The sequence below is a fragment of the Pecten maximus genome, chromosome 9 (genome assembly GCF_902652985.1).
Source record: "Pecten maximus chromosome 9, xPecMax1.1, whole genome shotgun sequence".
NCBI classification, from domain to species: domain Eukaryota; kingdom Metazoa; phylum Mollusca; class Bivalvia; order Pectinida; family Pectinidae; genus Pecten; species Pecten maximus.
In genome coordinates, this window is record NC_047023.1 from 40,563,972 (window position 1) to 40,582,916 (window position 18,945).

Consider the following 18,945-nt stretch of genomic DNA (forward strand, 5'->3'; position numbering starts at 1 on the left):
ATCGAAATAAATGTTGACACATTGAAGAATGAAAGAATAAATTCGGTACATGTTTTCTATCATATCAACGTTGATATTCCTAACAGCGACTGAAATAGGAATGTTACGTGTTCGAGTCCCGCTATCATTCTCTGGATTTGGAAACCTGTGATAAAAACATGCCTGCCGCTGGTCTACCTCGATCATACAACGGCCGCGTTAATAAGATCCTGAATAGCTTGGTTTGTTTGGTTTGTTTTGTTTAACGTCCTATTAACAGCCAGGGTCATTTAAGGACGTGCCAGGTTTTGTAGGTGGAGGAGGAAAGCCGGAGTACCCGGAGAAAACCCACCGGCCTACGGTCAGTACCTGGCAACTGCCCCACGTAGGTTTCAAACTCGCAACCCAGTGGTGGAGGGCTAGTGGTAAAGTGTCGGGACACCTTAACCACTCGGCAACCGCGGCCCCCTGATCCTGAATAGCATAACACATTTAAATACATGGGCAATAAAATGGGACATAAATTTTAATTAATTAAAAACAGAATCAGTCCTTTTCTCGAGAAAAAGGGAGGTAATAAATCCAGATATTATATTTGCTTATATTATAGTTAATTAAAGTTGGATCATAAACATTTAGGACTAACGTTTAGTAATGATGGCAAATGGAACACTCATATAAATAATACTTTTAATAAAGCTTATAAAAGAATGAACATACTAAGATTGCTAAAACACAAAGTTGATAGAAAAAGCCTATTGACCATTTATACTTCATACATAAGACCAATTTAAGAATATGGGGATGTAATCCGGGATAATTGTAATTATTAAGATTGCTAAAACACAAAGTTGATAGAAAAAGCCTATTGACCATTTATACTTCATACATAAGACCAATTTAAGAATATGGGGATGTAATCTGGGATAATTGTACAAACCAAAACAAAATCTGTTTAGAATCAATCCAACTAGAAGCTCTGAGAATAATTACAGGATAAAGAAAGAGGACACCCCATGATAAATTATACATCGGACCTGGATCAGACATTATTGAACCACACATTCATGACAACATACACATTAGATATCTACTTGGAAATAATCGTCTTTTCAACCCCCCACTTGGCAGAACTGAAAGTTACTCAAAAAGTGTTTTTTTCCAATCAACTCTTAATGAGTTTAATCAATTAGACAGAGAAGTCTTAAATGCTTATACATTAAATCAATTAAAAAACTCATTGAATATACAAATGATAATAATAACAATGACATATATGAGGTAAGTAATATATTCAAGTACAATGGACAAAGAAAATATAACATAATACTCTGCCAAATAAGAAATAATGCCTCAAACCTAAACTCAGATCAACATCATGTGTATGTAACTATGAAAGTGAAAATATTCAACCTTTAATGTTTGAATGTTACGAAAGCCGGTTAGGACCATTTTCGTAGAAGAAAATAAGAAAACATTCGCGTTATTACGCCAAACTTACGCGTTATATCGCGAAACTACGCGAAAGTAACTCATTATATCGCGAAAATTTCTCGTAATTACGCGAAACTATCGCGTTATTATGCGAAACTTACGCGTTATATCGCGAAACTTTCGCGTAATAACGCTAAACTAACGTGTTATATCGCGAAACTTTCGCGTTATTACGCGAAACTAACGCGTTATATCGCGAAACTTTCGCGTAATTACGCGAAACTTACGCGTTATTACACGAAACTAACGCGTATTAGGCTATGATATGACTGTGATATTCCCCCTTTCCTGATTGGCCAATTCTAAACATTCTCACTTTGCTCAAATAGTATCATCAACCCCGAAGCCGTGCTACAGTGTAGGACAAAACACCCCGACCCCCACCTCCACCCCCGGACTTTAGCCCCCGACCCCCGAACAAAAGCCCCGTCTATATAAATTTAGTTGGTATACTTTATATACTATTACTGCCTTACCAAACATGTTGCTCTGTGTTGTAATTATTGTAATTTTAGGAAACCATAGAAATAATATAAAAACAAATTTATACAATAGTTCAATTAGTTGTTGTTGGAAGCGGTTGTTTATATTGCAGAAGCCACTGGTGACTGAAGTCACTTTTACATATTTGTATATGTAACACTTAATTTAACTTAATATAACCATTGCTAAAAACATACATTGAAATTTAAAAAAAAAATCAATAAAAAATATTTATTTTTATAAAGGGGCTTTTGTCCAGTTTTTGATTAGTGTGAAGGAGCTTTTGTCATTTTGACCTTTTCTCCGGTCGATCACTATTATTTTTTCAATCCTATGACAGGTAATGATAATCATTCTGTAATATGAAAATGTATCAGTTTTGTCATATAATAAAGCAAGTTATCGACCTGTTTTCAGGTGAACACGATGACCTTCGGCCTCGGGAAATATCATTTTCTTCAAAAGTAGCAGATACTTCTTATAGCTATCAAAATATATTCGTGATATAACACGTTAGTTTCGCGTAATAACGCGTTAGTTTCGCGTTATTACGCGATAGTTTCGCGTACTAACGCGTAAGTTTCGTGATATAACACGTTAGTTTCGCGTAATTACGCGTAAGTTTCACGATATAACGCGTTAGTTTTGCGTTATAACGCGTCAGTTTCGCGTAATTACGCGAAAGTTTCGCGATATAACGCGTTAGTTTTGCGTTATTACGCGTCAGTTTCGCGTAATTACGCGAAAGTTTCGCGATATAACGCGTTAGTTTCGCGTAATAACGCGAAAAAAAAAGTTTTCTTCTACGAAAATGGTCCCAACCGGCTTTCGTAGAATGTCCTTTATTTGATAATGCTAGACAACATCTAATTCAAAACTTAGCACAAATGATCACTCAAGATGATCACAATCACTATAATATTAATGCTCTTTTAAAAGGATGTAAAAGGATGCACCATTATAATCGATGCTTTTCATGGGTATTTAACCGTGCATAATATATATATATCAAGCACCTCTTGAGGAGGTAAATAAAGATTCCTCGTGTTCTTTTTCATATACTGAAGTATATAATATAATTTTTTTTTTTCATATTATGTTAGAATTTTTAAATTGTGGTAAAAATCAAATCTAAGCAAAGATATGGTTAAAAAAAATAACCATGGCTGTACTTCAACCCCGAAGCAACAAGCATTTCACTTTTGAATTTATGTCTTACATAAAACATTATTTATGATCTGATCATAATCCCATAAATGAGACATTAGATCAATGCTACATTACATCAGAGACCTATATACTGACATCTTTGTTCCAAATTGTTCCTTTTCATCTTCTTAATTAGTACAAAATATTGGCTATATATTCAGCACAAACATAAGTTTATTGTATATATACACTGTTTATAAAATTATATGTAAATGTAATTTCTGATGTGTATTCCAGAACTTGCAATGATATGATATACTATTACTATTGTTTGAATAACAAGCAAATTGTGAAATATATGGAAAATTAAAGATCGAAAAAAATTCCCAAATAATGTATGAATTTTGAAGCACTAAATGTAATGATACATGCACTCAACCTTCTAACCTATATAATATGCTTTCCTTTCTGCTAATATTTCTCTCTACACTAAATAATCTTTCTACTCCTTCTTAACTTACTCTCATCCTTTCCTTTACTCCAAAAAACATAGATACTATGATGACGATTGATGAAAACCCACATACATATAACTACTACTACAGATATAAACGTGTTTATGATATATACTTCGTGAATTTATGTCAAATGTACAAGTCCATGTTAGTCCCAATCCTTCCCTACGTATTGTTGGTACATGCATTTCCTTTTGAAAATGGATAGTGATATAGTAAGTTATCGTATAAGGATTGGGCTGCATTACAGTAGATCACTTAATCACCATAAATGTAAATTATTCACATTACTTGATATTTACTTTGTAAATCTCTACCATTGCTACGGACAGAAAGCCATACCACTAATCCTACGTATTATGTTAACAGTGGAACACAGATCATTACATCAAACTAATGATGATAAAATTCTACCCACTTACAATAATTCTATTATGCAATTTACACTTAACTGAATCTCTTTCAATAATGATATGTATTCTTCTTAAATTAGCTAATGATGTTGAACTAAATCCAGGTCCAGGAAACTCTGTGTCGCACCCTTCGAATGACTTAAAATTATGTCATCTTAATGCACGTAGTATTGTTGGTAAGATAGACCAGTTATCCCTGGAATTACAAGACTACGATATAGTAACTCTAAGTGAAACTTGGTTAGACCCCTCCATTGACAATACTGTATTAAACATAAACGGCAGGACAGAAATCGGCATGGAGGTGGGGGTCATAATTTATGTAAAAAAAATCATATATCTTTCACATCTAGAAATGATTTACAAATAAATAATGTTGAAGCAATTTGGATTGAGATCAATCACGCCAAAGGGCCACTTCTTGTCGGCGCCTTCTATATACATCCCAGATTTGACAACTGGAATTTGGTTGAATATTTCATTGAACAAATCTTAACTGTGAATAACAAAGCAGTTATCCTTGGAGATTTTAATGAAGATATGCTATCACAGAACAGATCAAAAAATTATATCCAACATCCTGCGAATTTTTGATTTGTCCCAGATTGTAAATGAACCAACTCGTATTACAGAAACTTCTCGAAGTTTGATTGATATCATAATGGTTAGCAACCAAATTCAAATTATTTCTTCAGGAGTACTTGACCCCATATGTAGTGATCATTGCCCAGTCTTTGTAACATTAACAAGATTTGAATATCCTTGCCACTCATACAAAAGGAAGATATGGAAATATAATGAGGGGAACTATGAAAATCACAGACAGGCTATTACTGATAGTGATTGGGATATGAACAATTTAACCATAGATGAACAAGTGGACAAACTTACTAATAATATCATGAACGCAGCAGAATCACACATTCCAAACAAGTTTGTTACTATACGCTCCAGCGATAAACCCTGGATGCACAATGGCGTTAACAAGATTTGAATATCCTTGCCACTCATACAAAAGAATGATATGGAAGTACAACGAGGGAAATTATGTAAATTACAGACAGGCTATTACTGACAGTGATTAGGACATGAACAATTTACTCACTAGTAACACCATACATGCAGCAGAATCACACATTCCAAACAGGGTTGTTACTATACACTCCAGCGATAAACCCTGGATGCACAATGGCGTTCGTAGACAGATAAGAATTCGAATTCGATTGCACAAATCTGCAAAATCGTCAAACAGTCCTGAACGGTGGGCAGAATTCAGACACAAAAGAATGAAGTAACATTATTAATCCGTAAATCGAAAATTTCATACATGAACAAACTAAGTGATGAGCTGAATAATAATAGAGATATAAGCCCACGTGACTGGTGGAAAATAGCAAAACAATTTTTCAAACAGACCTCTGATTGTCAATATCCACCAATACTTCATAATAATATAAAGCTGTGCTCTGCCAAGGAAAAGGCTGAAGCCTTTAACAACTTCTTCTTTGAGCAATCTGTTGTAGATGATTTACATGCAATACTTCAACCAAGTCAGATACCTGAAACTTCATTGGATAATATACATCTTACACCTACTGACGTGGAAGATGCCTTGAAATTAATCAATTCTAATAAAGCATGTGGCCCAGATTTAGTACATCCTAAACTCTTAAAAGAAGCCAGTACTGAACTAGCAGGGCCCTAATCAAAATTGTTTAATACATCAATATCTCTACGTAACTTCCCAGAGACTTGGAAAACTGCGAATGTGAAGGGAGATAACTCCCTACTGACAAACTATAGACTAATTTCTTTTTTGAGCTGTATTGCAAAAGTTTTTTTTGAAAAATGTATCTTTAAATACGTCTACAACTTTCTTATGGAAAATGGACGCATTACACCATTCCAATCTGGTTTTACCCCAAAAGATTCTGCTGCACTTCAACTAACCGATATAGTTAATACTTTTTTCAAGGCAATTGATAGTGGTAAGGAGGTTCGATTTGTATTTTGTGATATTAGTAAGGCATTTGATAGGGTGTGGCACAGGGGCTTGATACACAAACTTGAGCAGGCTGGAATCTCTGGCACATTATTATCATGGTTTACGAGCTACCTTGATGGACGTAGTCAAAAGGTAATTGTCGAAGGAACTTCTTCTAAAAAAGGCAGAGTACTAGCAGGTGTGCCTCAAGGCTCTATATTAGGTCCACTACTTTTCATTTTATACATAAATGACATGGTTAATAGAATACAAGCTAATATTCGTCTATTTGCGGATGATACATCCCTTTACATTATAGTTGAAAATCCAGTTCATACAGCAGAAATATTAAATTCTGATCTTGCTACTATAAGTACCTGGGCAGGGTAATGGTTAGTAAATTTCAACCCAAATAAAAGTATGATTCTATCTAGAAAACGTGACCAAACAAACCACCCTCCCCTATTTATGAACAACACCTCTATACAACAAGTCAAAAGTCATGTTCACCTTGGTCTAACTGTCGAAGAAGAGAACTGCTCTTGGCAGTTACATATAGATAACATGCTTGCAAAAGCATGGAAAAGAATAGATATTCTTAGAGCACTGAAATTTCAATTAGATCGTAAATCCCTTGAAACTATGTATTTTTCTTATATTAGACCAATAATGGAATATGCCGATATTGTATGGGGGAACTGTAACCATCAGCAGACTTTATACTTGGAAAAGGTACAAACTGAAGCTGCTCGTATCGTGACAGGTGCAACTAAGTCAGCATCATCACAGTGTTTAGCAAACGAAACAAAATGGTATTCTCTGTCATGCAGACGATACAAACATAGAATCAAGAATATGTACAATATTGTCCATGGACTTTCGCCCTCGTATCTGCAAAACCTCTTACCCTAAGCGACTGGTCAAACCCAAGGTTACAATTTAAGATCAAATTTGGATATGCATCCCCCACACAGCAGAACTAATATCTATATGTCATCCTTCTTTCCAACAGCCATCAGTGAGTGGAACTTGATACCAGATCACATTAGAAACAATCCGATTAGGTCTTGCTTTCTCTCCTATCTTAATAGAAATAAATCATATACATGTAGTCCCAACATTAATTATTATTGCAGTCAATGGCGTGCCCAGGTACTTCACACAAGACTTCGACTCGGGTGTAGCTCGTTAAAACAACATTTATTTAATAATCATGTTTCAGAGACCAGCAGATGTTCCTGTGGTAATGAAGAGACCATCTTTCATTATATTTATGAATGCAGAAAATATGATACTGTCAGGGCAGAAACAATATCAAGGTTGGGTACTAATTTTAGCATCACGACATTACTACATGGTGACCCAAACTTGACAGATGAGGAAAATGAATTCATATTTTATCAAGTTCAAAACTACATTATCAGAACAGGTAGATTTTAATACAATAATTGGGTTTCACACCAATCTCATCTCATCTCATCTGGAGAATGGACTGGATGGAAATTGGCATTGTTGTAATATAGTTTATATTATATACATGTTAAAACGAGGTAACTTCTACAGCAGCAATTTTAGACTGAAAATATAATTTGTAAGCTTTACTGTAACTCATAAACTATATATACCTATTTGGTAAAATTGGGTTTTGATCCCCATCTGTGGATGGCTATTGTTTTATATACATATGGACTGTCGGCCTGTAGCTGTTGAGGGAATAAGCTCAATTTGACCAAATAGGTAATATCTATACGTCTCACCACAAAAATTCAATCATCTCTTAAGAAGTTACTTTCTTCTAATCATGCAAAAACCAAAACATTCTATGATGATACCCCCCTCTTATTATATGTATATTTGTTGTGTGTAAATATGTTTAAGTTTGTTTACCTGTTTTATGTAAGGAGAGGACTTATATAGGCTCTGCCTGATGGCCAATCCTATATTGATATTAACATCAGTCAATAAAATATGTTGAAATTGAAATAGCATAACACAGAGACCGACACTGTATGCATCTCAATGATTCCTTACAGGGGCGATAACAAGAATATGCCTACTGTCTCCCTGCATGTCGTAAAAGATGTCGAATTATGAATACCTTGATTGTAACATATAAACATACTTCAGGCATCAACGTGGCTTCAGATTTTACGATTGAAGAACCTGCGGTGACGTATTTTTACGCACGCTGCGAGTCCAACATTTATTCATTAAAGGGAGATAATATTTTACATTGTTATTTTCATTTTCATTTTAAAGAGAGGTAATTCGTTTTGCAGTTAATTTTTCCCGTTTAAACATTTTCTGATTACAAATTAAATATATTTAACACTGTTATAAGACATAATGATGATACAATTTCAAAGTGTCTTGGAATGATTAACACTATATAATATAACATTTAACACGATAACACTATATGTTATCACACTTAACACGACAACACTATATGATATCACACTTAACACGATAACACTATATGATACCACACTTAACACGATAACACTATATGTTATCATACTTAACACGATAACAATATATGATATCACACTTAACACGATAACACTATGATATCACACTTAACACGATAACACTATATGATATCACACTTAACACGATGACACTATATGATATCACAATTAACACGATAACACTATATGATATCACACTTAACACGAAAACACTATATGATATCACGCTTAACACGATAACACTATATGATATCACACTTAACACGATAATACTATATGATATCACACTTAACACGATAACACTATATGCTATCACACTTAACACGATAACACTATATGATATCACACTTAACACGATAACACTATATGTTATCACCCTTAACACGATAACACTATATGATATCACACTTAACACGATAACACTATATGCTATGAAACTTTACACGATAACACTATATGTAATCACACTTAACACGATAACACTCTCCGTTGCTGTCAGCAAAGTAGACTCTGAACAATCATGTTCCTTTTTTTCTATTTCAGGCATTTGTCTGTGTACTGTTGATTATTATCATTGAATTGCTGATTACTATAAAATACGCTAACATGACACATCAATTAGTTACATATTAAAAATTAAAGGGGGAGATTATTCAAGCGTATTTCTGAACTCTAGACTTGACGACCCGTTCATCGAAATCAATTTAAAATGTGTTGAGATATTTCATGTACATTGCATATCAATTGATCATAACTTCGTTCCGCGGTCTTTGACCCGTAGTCATCAAACACGCTTCTTTCTCTTCAACTTCAATTTGACTCCATGATGTATGAAACAAAAATAAATTAATAAATAACGAGCATTCGACACAGATCTGATGAAAAAAGAAACGATGATGAGATTTAAATCATTAATGAAATGCGATTCCCGGTCTGTTAGTTGTGTAAAGTGTAGGTTGTGATATGTACATATGACCATATTTTTTCGATTAATATGATGTGTATACTTTCCTCGCGAAATAACTGTACCCATACGTTATCAAGAGCAGAAACAAAATAAGAATAGAATTATTGACATCTTAGATAACTTAAGGAGATCCCAAAGTGTAGTCTTACACTATAATGGATTATTTCATTTATTTCATAGACATGTCAAATTGAAAAGTATTAAAATGACTATGGTGACTAATAAGCCGGGATAGCTGTCTACATTTCTTTTAGTTCACTTAAATGCATGATTAAGAACTGTTACTGGAGTACAATATTGGTGACAAATCAATATACTTTTGTCCGTTAGACAGTGGGAATGGTTTTGTTTATTTTTTTTTTCTGAAGCGGTTATAAATTCTGATAGAACGATCTTGTCGGTAAGGACAAGACACCTAGCATGCTTTGTTTAAATAAGATTCAATGTCTGTGTCGTCAGGACGACGTCGGGAAACTTCTTATTTATTATAACTGTGGTGAACTAAGTTTCTAAAATACAACAGATTCGTAATGATGCTTTGATTTTTTCGTGAAAGTTTAGGATGTTGTGCTTGGAGTGACTGGTGGTCATGGCTTAACCCTAACCCTACACCACATTGTGTGTTGATCCAGGGCCGCTCCAGATGTGTTTATAAACTGACAAAAATACTCCAGAGTCCAATAGTATCTTAAACTACAATGTGGCTTTATGTTTCTACTCACAGAATAACGTTGATTTACCCTACACTACACTGTATGTTCCCCAAGAACGTTCTAGCTACATCAGTATTCGTCAGAATGACTTTAAATTCCTACATTACCCTACACCATCCATTCCCAAAAATACAAAAAAAAAAAATTCTGAATACTGAAAATATAGAGGTGAGCATATATGTGATTTATCACAAAATATAATAATATATAAAGGAAATCATTGTAGGGACATGGCTCACAGGAATATTATCAAAGGGAAAAGTCATAATTGTACAAATGAAAGTGCTTACCAATTGCTGAAAGTAATTGTTATCGGGAAAACAGAGAGAATTACTTGAGGCAAATTCATAATATCGTCTTCAACCTTGGTGGGTTGGCCTTGTTTCCACAGCTGCTATCTAACGGAGACACTGGACTAGCAAAATTGTATGCTTTCAAGATTGTGTAAGTACTGGCCGCCTAAGTATCCCCATAGGTAATGACTTACCGTTACTAGTGCACGATAATTCTAATATACTTTACATAGATGAGTTAAAAGCAGTATTAAAAGGGAAATAACTCTAAAATGATTAAAACTGACAAACTAGAGTTTTCCAAACTACTGTGGTTTAATTAATTCACAGTTTTGATTACTTAACAGTGACACTCTAGACTGTTTGTCTGATTGATGGTCAAGTACTGTGGTTTTAATAAACAGCTGTCTCGATGACCACTCTGGACTGTTGGTCTGATTGAGTGGCAAGTACAGTGGTTTTATAAATAAATAGTTGTCTCAATTAACACTCTAAACTGTTTTACTGTGCTATGATTAAGCACAGTGGTCGTAATGGCCATTCTAGACTGTCCGCTTTATCAATGATAATTACATAGGTTCTATAAATATCTCAGTGATGACACTAGATTGTCGGTGTTTGAATGTAATGCAGCTCTTAAAAAGCTGTCTCCGTGACCACTCTGAACTGTCGTAATGATAAATAGCTGTTTCAGTAACCACTCTTGACTGTCGGTCTAATTTAGATCTATATTGTTAGTGATACATGTAATCATAGTTCTCGGGAAATATATCAAGGCAAGGGGCAGTGAGTTCGATTATACATTTTCTAACACAATACATGTAGGTGGGTGTTATTCAACTCGTAAGATATCAATCAATAATTGCAACGGTTGAACAACATACAGTTTATATAACATGTGCCAGGTAATTGCGACAATCGGATGCGATTTCCTTTTTTCACTAATTAAAAAGCAGTGAATAGGAACGAAACCGGGTATCAAACTAGTTAAATTGGGACACGAAATACAGAGAACAGGATGCTCTGTAAATTTCTCCATTATTTACCATGTTTAGATTGTAACCCTGCATGAGATGACAAACAAATTATAAAACATGCAACGCTTTACTGTTTTAATTAAAAATATGCTTATTAATGAAAACATAGTTAACTTTTTTTTCTAATATCTCTTGCGATAAGCCGCAATTCGTCATGGTAAAAGATCAATGACTGACTTCTTGGCTGACGGATTGCTTCACGGCTGATCGATTTCAAAGTTGAGTCGTATATACAACTGCAATTGTGTAGGACATTAAAATATACACTTGAGTATAAGCCGCTCAAATCTTAACATACACTGATAAATTAAACACTAAGAAAACATAAGATGCCTTTTTCAGTGTAGTGCGAAATTTATTTGCAGACTGTTTTTCAAAGTTCCTAAAACAGAGATTGTTTTAAAAGTTTGACACTCTCAAATACCTTCTTTTCGTAATTTCTAAATGCTTGTTTTTTTGTTTTTTTGTTTTGTTTTTTTGGGTTTTTTTTTTTTTTACGTTGTTCACGTATGAAATATGTAATTATTTTCAACAAGCTGAGTTTTTTTCATGATAGTTTTCATACAACATAATCCGACGCCAATATGTATCTATCGAATCATCATCATGGAAGTTTTCGTCGGATCATAGCCATGGACATTGGGGAAGAAGTACCACAGAATCACTTTTCGTTCATTGAATTCCTCGTCTGTCACAAATCCTGCGTTCAGGTTGCTATGGAAACAGTTCCAGTACCACCAAGCGCCATTATGATTGCTAGCACAGTTACCACTGGCTTTGTCATTATCCCTGTCATACGTGCTGAATGATTGGTCGTTATGAGAGGCCATGGCATCATCTTAACAGTGAAAATACATACAGTTAGCCACACATATATACACACTGAATTGATCCCTACATCCGAGCCAACACTTATTGAAATGCAACTTGTTAAAGTGACGAACAAAAAATTTATATACATTGCATACATATTGTTTTAACAATAATTGTCTCTTCTGAGCTTTGATTAAAATTTCAATGTATCACATTTTGTGCAAAGTACTACAACAACACCAATACTAGTTTCGTAGAAAAAAGGACCGGAATATGTAACTCAGTCTTCATAAGCATTACATTCAATCATCAAGGTGAAGAAGATCAGTGTACTGTTTTTATCAAACACGGTGAGATCAAGTATAGTTGAATACAGGTAAGACAGTTTGTTTTTGGAGGCGCGATAGCAATCAAGTAAAAGATTAGGCGGAATTATTTTCATGGTAAATGATTAATGTACGATTTTCTCATTGCATACCCAATGGGGTCATTTCAATTTTAAGGGAATTCCCAGAATACTTACAGGAGACGTTCCCGGAAAACCCTTGTACAAGAAGTCTGTAATTCTGATCTTCATTGGCCACCTGGAAATTCGAGTACTGGGCATATCCTTTTGTGCCGTCCAATCCCTCTAGTTCCACTCGGAGGATCCTGGGGCTGGTAGTCAGGTCATGAAGGTTGTCGTTACCTTAGATAGAGAGAAGTAGAAGATAAGGTGAGGACCAGTAAAACGCTTACCGTGCCAACCTGTACATCAGTGTTTATGTAAAAGACATAAACCTCAAACTGTCTACTACGCGCCTCAGACTGACGAATATTTTACAATAAGTAATTTGAGGCTGATATCTTACTTTAACATATCCCTCTTTGTGTTACTATTGGAAAGTTTCAATAACTGTTGAGTATGTGCAATTAACCACGAAGTCTATTGATAAAGGACAATGGTGACATGCAGCATACTTTGCATGCTTTTGTATACGTACCTGCATTACAGGATTGTAAAAAATACGCCCAAATATAATTTAGTATCAGATGTGGAGTAGCATATGTGCAGTACATTTTGCATCAACATACAGTATTGGAATGAATGGAATTAAATTAATTAATTTGAGTAGTTGAAGAAATTGATTACAGTATTTCTGGGATTACGATGATGAGAGAATGAAATGAAAGAATGGAACAATACAATAAAAGTGAGCCAATTCAGGAGATTTCAACACCACATCACAATGGGAGGCGACTACTCTTGACCGCCCACTGAAATGTTTATACCTATGTGTTCATCGATTGATTTTACACTCACTAAATTACATGTCAATTCGTCAAATTATGAATTCTTATCTATACCATATCTTCTCTGATATTATTATGTATACTAAATAGTATCTATACAATAACGTATCAATGTTTAATCTTACTAAGGGAACAACCAACCAATTGAAAAAATAGATTTTTGAAACAGCCCCTGTGTATAGAAAGTTGAGCCAAGGATAACATGTCTGACGGCCATTGATTGGCCAGTATGTTATGAAGCGAGAAAATAGATATGTAGCCCGATAGGTAACTATCAATAAGAAATGTTGATATTAATTTCGTAAGTCCGATTGTTTTTTCCCCCAAAGTTCAGGTAATAACAATTAACAGGTAAACATTTAAGATTTTTGAGAATTTTTACTGCGAAATTCACCCATTTTCAAAATGGCTACCATGGAGAAAATTTGAGCTGAAGGACCAAACTTTTTTTTTTGATCTGGTGTTATATCAGACCCTAAACTTTTGTTATAAACCATAATTGTCATATTGAATTCAAGAATTTGAATGAAATACAAAATAAATGTACTCCAAAACGTTAACACTAAAGTCTATGGGAAAACAATTGGTTTGTTGGTCTCTACTTAATCTTACCTATAAAACATCTGATCTTTACAATATATTATCTACACTAAATCTTACTGTAAATTGTATCTATTCTAAATCTGATCTATACAAAACCTTATCTATACTAAATCTTACTAAATCTTATCTATACAATATCTTATCTATACTTAATCTTACCTATATTAAATCTTATCTATACTATTTATACTAAATCTAACTACATCTAATATATACGAAATCGTATGTATATAATGTCCTTGGTAGGTATGGTGTTGGTATTGAAAGACAGCAAAACTACTGATAAAGTTTGATGTGGATGTTACCGAATGTGCGAATGAAATAAGTGAAAGAGCTTCTTGGATAACCTTTTCAAAAATTTCCATCTTTTTCCTTAAGTCTTGAGTCAAATATATTTCTAGTACAGTACAAATAGAGTCGGTGTTTTTATAAAAATAAAAAGGTATTATCCATTTTGGAATAGATGTTGCAAGACAATGGTGCTTGATGGAATGAGTCACTGTAAGTCAGCAAATAAAATCACAGTTACCCCTACACTTTCATCACTCCCTACTCGTTAAACGGAATTTAGATGATATCATGCTGCTCTTTCAGAACGTTAATGTTTGGATTTTTTTTTTTTTTTTTTTTCATTTATTGCGGTTAAAACGGTTTTACCAGTTGGAATATAGTTATCTTTGGTGAATCATGTATAGATATGTAATATCTAGTTATTTGAAAAAAAATATATGCAAACATTTTCTTCTAAAGCTGTTTAAAATGAACCCTTAAATGATATATATTCTTCTTGCCTGATACAGACTTACCAATCCAGAAATCCCCCAGTAGATCCCCGAAACCGTTTTTGTAGTCAGTCCAGTTTCGATAGAAATCAACATCTCCAATTGTTCGTCTCTGTATCACCTGTGTCAATTTAAATCATTGCTTACATTGGCATTGTCTATTGACATTGATTACAGAAGGCAAGCGCATGATGTCGCTAAAGCTATTAAAGAATATAATCAAGATCCCCTTGTACATTTATAATTCAAACAGAAAAATGACAACCAACCGTGCTCTAACCAATAACAAGTTACAGCATCAATAGATATGCGAAGAGGAAATCCTTGTCAAATACCATCATACGTAAAAATTCCTACAACAATTATATACTTATCTAAACAGTGCTAACATATTAAAAAAACAACAACAACAGTATATATATAAATATCTGACAATATTGCCATCGACATTTTACGCATGATACCGGAGGTTGGTAACTATTATTCTAAAGGATATAAACCCGTTCTGTACGTTACAGGGACGTCTAAAGTGTTGTGTTGGGGCGTGATACGTACCGTCCACGGTCCATCGGCAGTGTCCGTATCACAGAACAAGTCGACACGTTTTCCTGGAGTTGTTCTGATTTCGTAGACACCGGATGACGATTCAATGCTGATATCAGAGCAATCGAACAAAACTGAAATATTATTTTGTTTGTTAAATTATAGAAAAACAAAAGTAAAAACAATGCAATAAACTCGAAATAATGGTCTACGGCACCAAATCGCTAAGCCATGTAATTCCAAAGGCCACTGCGCCACGGCACACCAATAAGACATGAATTTAAGATGTAAGGATAAACATTTCGCTACTCCGATATAACCATATTGCCAAATCGTCCCTAACAGTGATAAATACAATTTATTTATGCGCATTGATACATTTATATACATTTCTACATTGAGTATTGAATTCGCCAATATAACATCTTGCATGTCATTTGTGTAATATACGATGGACCGTTTTTTTTTTATTTCCTGTGTCAGCCAGAAACATATTGAGAAACAATGACGTGACGTTATACACTGATAAATGAGGTAACAAAACGGCTGCCTCCGTTTGACATAGTCACCATAGTTTGCTTATAAAACCTATCAACATGGATTTTTCTGGGTTATTTCATAAAATGTATCGTTTCCATTTCATGCAATAGTTTACGATACGAGTTTTTTTTTATTGTTGCGATCAACAAAAATCAAAACTGCGAGACGAGTTGTATCATATGGAATGAGCACTGGTTTTAGATCCTACATGCATGACCCATGTGATATGTCCGAAAGGCAACAGGACATGAGAGGAGGTTGCAAATCTAGGTCCTCCAAACTCTAGACGTCATAATGGCATCATTGTCCGTCTTACTACATCAAAATCGAAAAATATCAAAGATACGTTACGCAAGTGACAAATGTAAAATATATTATTCTTACTTGTAACAAAAAGAGGCACTTACCCTTGGAGAAGTACATAGCGCCCTTCCCTTCGGCAATAAATCGGGAGTAGATGTCACACTTTTTATCGACTTCAGTGTACGAGAAAGACGGATGATCTTTACAATACAATGCACACATTACAGGGCTTAGGATTCCGGTATCTGAACTGAGTTTATACAAACTGTGATCTGCAGGGGATTCACGTAGTACTCTGTTAAACATATGATATGTAATCATAACTGAGGCCTCTATTTCTATAACAAGAAAAACCAGACATACAATTTTCATTTTCTTTCCTAAAATCCGCTGCAGTTATGGCCAATCTTAAATGCTGAATCAGAAGTGTTTCACTGACACAATACGCTAACGATAACTTATGGTTAAAACTAGTCTTGATTCCTTTATCCACACTATCATATCAGTTTAAGGGTATGTCGTCACTCAGATCAACGACTATTGGTTATTAACACTGGGAACATGGTCATATAGTGTCAATAAGGAGATCGATCAAATGAAAGATTGTCATTGGTGCTTGACGCATCAGTGCCAACCACCTACAGTTGCGTTACCATCTCAAGGACTACAGCAGAACACTTGATATGTAACGCTTAAAGTTAGTCTGTACAAATTATGCTACGGTTGGGAGGTCCTGTATTTTATAGACCAGAATCCTCGAAATATCCATTTTAGATTGCAAAAAAAATATATTAAATGTATCAGAACTTCAATTATCTCAGACATGTACTTTGTAGTTAATCCGTAAACCGTGGGGAGGGCCAATGTTTTCATCAATTGGTCTGAAAAAAACTCGCACATTAAATTTTATATATATGCATGATACATTTTTTTTTTTATTTGTTTCCTTTGTCGGTGTTAAGAACATTACATAAGGATTCGGCTTACACCATGCCTGGTGACATCATGAAAATTTGAATTAATTAATGATATTAGACTTTTCGAAGAGACACCTCTACACTTTTTAAAAGTAGAATTTCATAGGAAGGAAATATATGCCATAAACATATGTAATATTCTTCACGAAAAGACTGTCCAGTCTGAAACATAATCGTACTATTAATGTTAGATAACCTCTGTCAGCTGTTACAGCAACTCTCATCAATTGGGTCCAAATATTTCAACTGCCACAAAAGCAACAGCTGAATTTTAATAACCTACGAATTATTACTTCAAAATGTTCATGTTCTACTTCTCATTCAAACTTTGGTCATTTGCATAATCTAAAATGAAAAGTTACGAAAGCATTTCAGGACGGGTAAACATTTTCTTTATGGAGGAATAATGTCAGGGAATGAATAAGTGATAATATGTACATAATTGAAAACTTAATATCCTTATTTCAACTGGCTAATTTTTGCAAATAAATCTTACTCAATGTTTTAAGGACGAGTTAACAAATCAGGAGTCCTGACTACATATGGAATATTTACGAAAAACCAATCAGACTGTTATTAGAGTTAGTTAAAATAAGGTAAAAGTGACTTCCTGAATTCGATAAAACATATTTAACTGGTAGAATTTAGATCAACTTCTGCAAATGTCTCACTTAGACCAGATGGTAGTCGAAGTCGACGTAATTGCCAGACATGCCATAAAATGACATCAGCGGCATGACTGTAGATTGACTCAATTTTCTGGGAAAAAAGGCATCAATAAGAAGCTATTATTGGTATCGTGTTTATGTTCTTACGGATCTTCAATTAGTGAAGTTGATTCTGTTTGGTATAAACAGGTACAAACGAAAATTACAATGTATAGCTTGTCTTATATATAACTAATCAATTTTTAATGTTTTAGACCATAAGAACAAACAAATAACGCTTCCTATAACATTTAAAACTTAAACATGGTATTTCATATTATCGCCTGGATACTTTGTAACTTACCTTTTATTTCATACCACGTCTCTCCCCCCAAATTCTACTTCCTGTCATCTCTATTTGCTGTTATCAACTTTCCAATTTGTAGATCTCTACAACAAGGGGTTGTCAATAAACCTAAGGCAGCGGACCCAATTAAACAGAATAATCTTTGAGGTTGACTACTATTTTTAAGCTGAGATATAGAAAAATTCCTTCAATCACAACACTGCACTGCGGATTATATACCTGACGTCTGAGCACGAATTGTTTATATTGGAATCATAAGTGCATGTTTAGCGGGCTTTGAATTTATCTTTGAATATACTTGGCTTGGATATGTTTACAACCGTTATGGAATATAGGATTGTACTAGTAAATAAAGAGGCCAATTGCAAGGATGTTAGCTTGGTTTCTTTAAATGCTTATACAGCATCTATGAACAAAAAATTGAATTACAATCCTTACAGTAACTAGTACTCTGATATGATTATATGTACGACAAGCAACCTCTACGAAGGACCTCAGTCAAGTGAGACTCACAGCTCCTTGTATATAATAAATCCAGACAAAGTCCAATTACTACCATTAAAATTACCTTGACACTTG

General features: G+C 34.2%; 1 protein-coding gene across 1 annotated transcript; it reads right to left on the minus strand.

Annotated features, from left to right (window-relative positions):
- Positions 1 to 12,078: 12,078 nt before the first annotated feature.
- Positions 12,079 to 16,495, minus strand: LOC117334014 (ficolin-2-like). The gene is made up of 5 exons (XM_033893433.1): positions 16,480 to 16,495; positions 15,545 to 15,666; positions 15,014 to 15,110; positions 12,835 to 12,999; positions 12,079 to 12,336 (listed from the first exon to the last, which is right to left on the minus strand). Exons 1-5 carry the CDS (start codon positions 16,493 to 16,495, stop codon positions 12,089 to 12,091), a joined length of 648 nt encoding a protein of 215 aa, XP_033749324.1. The 3' UTR covers positions 12,079 to 12,088.
- Positions 16,496 to 18,945: the final 2,450 nt, after the last annotated feature.

What these genes read in the sequence shown, in the direction of transcription:
- LOC117334014 (XM_033893433.1), bottom strand. An exon ending in CTGCCGATGGACCGTGGACG is followed by an intron (nt 15,111 to 15,544) that starts GTACGTATCACG and finishes AAATTGACACAG; the next exon opens with GTGATACAGAGACGAACAAT. An exon ending in ACTGGGGGATTTCTGGATTG is followed by an intron (nt 13,000 to 15,013) that starts GTAAGTCTGTAT and finishes TCTCTATCTAAG; the next exon opens with GTAACGACAACCTTCATGAC.